The sequence below is a fragment of the Cryptotermes secundus genome, unplaced genomic scaffold (assembly GCF_002891405.2).
Source record: "Cryptotermes secundus unplaced genomic scaffold, Csec_1.0 scaffold511, whole genome shotgun sequence".
NCBI lineage: Eukaryota > Metazoa > Arthropoda > Insecta > Blattodea > Kalotermitidae > Cryptotermes > Cryptotermes secundus.
The window spans coordinates 399,563-405,562 of record NW_019727101.1 but is presented as its reverse complement, the minus strand read 5'-3'; the positions used below and the strand labels follow the sequence as shown (position 1 = coordinate 405,562).

At 39.5% G+C, this 6,000-nt stretch overlaps 1 protein-coding gene across 2 annotated transcripts in view; it reads left to right on the top strand.

Annotated features, from left to right (window-relative positions):
- Positions 1-6,000, top strand: part of LOC111864424 (importin-11) — a 45,814-nt gene that overhangs the window by 35,979 nt on the left and 3,835 nt on the right. For both annotated transcript variants that reach the window (XM_023851655.2, XM_023851656.2), the window contains exons 19-20: positions 3,525-3,617; positions 5,519-5,660. In XM_023851655.2, coding sequence (XP_023707423.1) covers positions 3,525-3,617; positions 5,519-5,660 — 235 coding nt within the window. The remainder of the gene's footprint in view (positions 1-3,524; positions 3,618-5,518; positions 5,661-6,000) is intronic.

Here is a 6,000-nt window from a genome sequence, read left to right as displayed (position 1 = left end):
AATAAAGGTGCGTACATATCAGGTATTAAAGTTTTTAATCATCTTCCTCAAACAATAAAAATGTTGGCTACTGATGTGAGCAGTTTTAAATCTGCATTGAAGAGGTGTCTATATCATCATCCTTTTTATTCCATGAATGAATATTATCAACATAATTGGCCATAAGTGTGTAAATTTGTAATGTATGTAATTCAGTTAATATAGGTAATTTAAATGAAATTATATTAATTCAAGTTTTATAGTAATTATTTTTAAATTATCTTATTAAATTTTTTACTTCATATTATTATTCATGTTAAACAATTAATGTAAATGGTTTTGATTATGTTCCTCATGTAATTTTGTATATGTATCTTGATATATCTATTTTCGAAGGGACCATTTCCACATCCTAGGTTTGTTACCTGTATGGATATATGGAAAATAAAGGAAATGAATGAATGAATGAATGAAATTTTCATATGTACTTCAACAGCGTGTTAAGAAAATGTGGGTTACTTCAAAAGTCATGGCAACATAATTTTTCCAAAATTTCGAAAGCTCTGACCGGAATTTCCAAATTTGCTGCTGAGAGACAGTAACATCTAATTTCTAATGATGCTGCTAGATGATGCGGAAGTCCAAGGACAATGAAACGAGTCCAGCGCAAAGTCAGTGCAATCATAACCTTCGTTGAGAATGAACATTAATTGGCTGGAACAGCGTTGTTACGTGAAAATAGCAGTGCTTCACAGCAGAAATGCGACAGAATGTCACTCAGAGCTTGTGGAAGCTCTTGGTGATCGTGTTCTACCATACAGAACTGTTGCAAGGTGGATAGAAGCATTCCAACATGGAAGAGAAGCAAATGCCAACTTGCAACATAGTGGACGCCCTGTGTCCGTTCGTACCGATGTTTCTCGTGCCGTGATCACCCAGTGCATGGAGGAAGATAGGCGCTGGTCTCTGAAGGAGTTAGAGAGACATACAGAGATTGACCAGGGAACTGTGCATCGAATTTTACGTAAAGACCTACACATGCGCAAGATTGCAGCGAAGTGGGTGCCACACAAATTAAACGAGGTTCAAAAGTGGACACGTTATGAAGTAAGTCATGCGAACCTCGAACGATATGAAATTGAAGGAGACAGTTTCTTGAATCGGATAATTTCCACCGATGAAATATGGGCTAGGGCGTACGAACCTGACCTTAAACGGCAATCTGCTGAGTGGCAACATCCAGAGTAGCTGTGAAAGCACAAGTTTCATCGAAACCCATCCCCTGTTAAGTTAATGGTCATTTTTTAGCATATGATGTCCAGGCAGTTATTCTGTGTCATTTTGTTCCACATGGTCAAACTGTCAGTGCAGTGTATTACAAGTCCTTTCTGCAGATTTAACTCACATTGAATTTTTTATTTCTTAATCACAATCGAATTTTTCGAGGATTAAAGAATGAAAGAAAAACAGTCATTTCATAATGTGACATTTTTCTTGCCTACTATACCTACACCCCATCACATCTACCTGATCTGACTAAGCCAACCGGAGGGGTATATCATGCCCTTGTATATTTTGAACTTTCTTCACTGTAAAGTGTTTGCCAGAAAAAATTAGTTGCCATGACTTTTGAAGTAACCCACGTATCTGTTCTACATTACATTGTGAATCTGCATTTTTCTTACTTGAGAACTTCACAAGAACTAGAGATGAATGAAATTTGTGGTTGAGATGGTGGCAGAGATTCATATCGTGGTCTGCTGATTTGTGACACTGTGTTGTCTGGTAGATTGGTATCAAAATTTCACATGAACATATGATCTCCGTCTTTAGGCAGACTTCATAGTGTCATTTCTCAGGAGGTCACTGTATTGCAAGCAGGGGTAAGGTTCCTGTGGAGTGTTACAAAATAAATAAGGTGGAATTAAATCAAAGGCATATTAAGGTACAAATACTACAAGAAAGAAATGGGTGTCATGAAGGATACAGTGAGAATAACAGGTTCAGTTGAGTGTGTTATAACAATAGGAGTCAAGAATGAAAGATGTTTTCTATGTGGTCCGTGTGAAGCTTATGTGAGAACTATCTCTTATAGCTGAGACTAGAGTGAGAGATTAGTGCACAGTGCAGTATGCAGAGTGCTTATTAGAAAAGTGAATGCACTGAACGTTTTAGTTCAAGGGCAGTTAGTCAGTTGTAAGCTGGAGGAATGAGTACAGAAGGATTTTTACTTCCAAGCTTCGAGAATGTTTGAAGACAAAATAGCAAAAAGACGTCAAAGCGATTTGAAGTGCTAATCTCTTTGTTGAGATCCATTGCCTGGAGATAAGTAGTGAAGACTGGGAATCCTAATGCATGTGCAACAGTGAACTGGAGAGTGTGTAAATCAGCAATAGCACTGTAATTAAGCATGATTAGGAGAACTTGTAACCAAGGTGCTAATAAATCCAATCATCTGAACTAGAACCCACAATTATTTGCCACATGTACCACCCTACACATGACAATATTTATTCATAATCATTATGAGTTATCTGTTTGTAGCATGGAGTCTACACACTAGTAGTAAGTGGACCTGTAGGTTGCACCCTAGCTCAAGCGGTTAGTCACTGGCTTCCCACCGTGGCTGCCCTGGTTTGATCCCAGGTCTGATCAAGTGGGATTTGTGGTGGACAAAGTGGCGCTGGAGTGGGTTTTCTCCGAGTGCTTCTGTTTTCCCTGCCAGTCTTCATTCCACCAAAATCTCCATCATCATAATCACCTGGGGCGGGTACAATAGGCCAGTCAGTGGCCACCGTGCCGAGTGGACCCAGCTAGACTCCACCCCCCACTAAGCGAAAAAGTGGACCTATGAACTTTCACTTAAAATTAACCAGTAGTTGTATGTATATATACATTCTTGTTTAGTATTCACTGATGTTATTTAGATTAAATTTTATTCTGTCTCCATGATAAAAATGTTTAAATTTGAACAGTATGTTGATATTAATTGTGACAGGCTGACAAGAGCATATATATAATGAGGACATTATTATCTGCATTTGGAAGCTATCACATATGGCCATAGATAAACAATTAATTTACCAAGGTGTTTTCTGGAAATACATGCATGTTTATACTAACAAGGATTGGGCATGAGACTTGCATCTTCAGTGTAGATTGGAGCATACATATCTCACTCCTGCCTGGCAGCCTATTCCAGTACTACTACTACTAGAGCACAATAGACCACTGTAGGTTGCGGTGCAAGGGCGAGAAGGCCTGCTCCTCATACATTCATTCATACTACTTCTACTACTGCTACTGCTGCTGCTGCTGCTGCTAACAGCAATGACTTTTGCATGTTTGGGATAAGTTAAGGACATTCCAGGAAGCCTCAACCTGTTATGGTGTTTTACTATTGTTTGCTGTATAAACTAAAATACATAAAAAATTATGTTGAATGTGGGGCAAAATAGGACCATTATGTTGAAAGTGTTATAATTAGCAGGGTCCTAGTTGTAACTGCATTAAGCATCAAGTGGACATGGCATTATGTGTTGCAGTGCTGTACTGGAGAGGTTCTGTGGCATTCTGCTCAACATAACAGAAGCCTTAAATGACATCACCAAGACTGATGACATGGGTTTCCAGTTTGAGTAAGCATTTATTATTTAAAATTTATAGTCAGCATACAACATCCATTTCTGTAATTTCAGGGGAAGATATTTTGTGCTTGTTTCAGTAAAACGTGATATATGTATGAGGTGCTATCAGAAAGTTCCTGTACTAGGTTAGAAAAGAAATGCTGGCCTAACTCACTCAACTTTTGCTGCCATCACCTTCAAAATAGTCTCCTTGGAAACATGTACAGTGATACCATCTTTTTTTCCCATGCCGCAAAAGCACCGTGGAAGTCATTTTCCTTAATACTGTCGAGTACCGCTTGTGATTCCCTTTGGTTGTCAGACACTGTTTCAAAACATCGCCCCTTCAGTTTCATTATCAATTTGGGAAAAAAAGAGAAATCACAGGGGACTGAGTCCAGCGAGTAGGGAGGATGGGGAATGATAGCCATGTTGTTTGTCACAAACTCTGTAATTTACAGGGACATGTGGGCAAGTATGTTGTGATGAAGGAGCCAGTTGTGGTTACTCCAAAGTTCGGTCTTTTTCTTCGCACATTTTGTCTCAAGTGTCTCAGAACATCACAGTACGAGTAAAAGGCAAAGTTGACCATAGTATTAGGAGGAACAAATTCCCGGTGAACAGTCCGCTTCACATAAAAAAAAAGACAGCATGCTCTTTGTTGAACTCCAAACATGCCACACCTTTTGTGCTTTTGGTTTGGGCTTTTCCACTGCAGTGATTGTTGAGCTGTTTCTGGATCATAACTGTAAATCGTATTGTCACCCGTCATGATCCTAGAGATAAAAATTTGGTCCTAGCTAGCCTTCTCTCATAGCTCAAAAGACACATTTATGCAGCACTGCTTTTTATCATTTATCATGAGGTGGGGAAGAAACTTCATGGCAATGCAGTGCACGTTAATTTTCTGTTAAGATCTCCTGGCAAACTCATAACTGATCCCAGTGGTGTCTATGAGCTCATGGATTGTTCAGCGATGGTCTTTGTGGACGAGTTCTTGAATTTTTTCAAAATTTTCTCTCATTTTGCTTGTGCTTGGTTACTATGAATTTTTGTCATCTTCAGCTGACTCTCGACTTGCCTTGAAACGTGGATACCATTCAAAAACCGCTGTCTAGCTTAAAGAATGTTCTCCAGAAGCCTCACAAAGCATTTGAAGGTTATGGGTAGCAGATTTACCAAGCTTCACGCAAAACTTAATGCAGGCACAGTGTTCAATTTTGCCATCCATCTCAGACAAAATGAAACATGAAGTTGGAAAAGCACTCATGCAAAAGCAATGTGTGTTCACAGCTACGTGTCATGTGGGAGACTGATGCAATAGGCTTTCGGAAGTGTGACCTTGGCCTCCCCTATCATCTTCTTTCACCAAGGTAGTTACAACATAACAGTCCAGGAACTTTCTGATAGAACCCTATATGCATGATATTTTTATTTATAATGAAAGGTAAATTTGTTTCTTTGCTTAACTAATTAAGCACTATGCCATGAAGGCGTATGGAGGAGTGGTTGTATTTATTTATAGTATCTCAGATTAAACCATGTAGGAGTCAGTATAGTGATGGGCTACGGGCTGGATGGCCCGGGTGTGTTTCATGGTGGGGCATGGTTTTTCTCTTCTCCACACCATCCAGACCAGCTCTAGGGCCCACCCAGCCTCCTGTCTAATGGATACTGGGGGCAATTTCCATGGGGGTAGAGTGGCCGGGGCATGAAGCTAACCACTCACCTCCAACTAGTACCAAGGTCAAGAATGGTGAAGCTATACCTCCACTCCCTCATATGTCTTCATGGCATGGTGCTTAATTAATTAAGCACAGGGACAACTGTACTATTAGATTAAACTACATACCTTGTGATTCCCTCAGAGATTCATTAAATAGGGACTTCACTGTGTAATGTATTTACTCTAGTGCATTGGTGCTGACGAAGGACTCAAGTCCAGCTGAGGATACTGATGCAGACTTTGAATCCGAACATGAGTATCGTCGTGAAAAGGTTGCACTTTCAGACCCGGTACATACCATTGCCCTCAGGGACTACTTTCAAACTCAGGTAACTTTTCTTTCCTCTACTCAACTTATTTTTCAGTATACCATATTTATTCGTGCACCATATGCCGTCATGTATGATGCACACCTCAGTATTCAGGAGTTAAATTCAGGGAAAGAAGAAACAGCAAAGAAATCAGTAGAAGTCGACAGTAATTCTTCTGTGGAGAATTAGACACGTTTAATATGAAAAAATAAAGAATGAAGGTATACAGTGTACAAACAGCATCTCTTCTGTTTGTACAGTATAACTGTTATGGTGCTGCATGAGATTATGGTATCATGGTACACCAGCAGTGTACAGTTTGTTAGCAGTTACTAATTTTCTGGTTGGTTGATCTGCC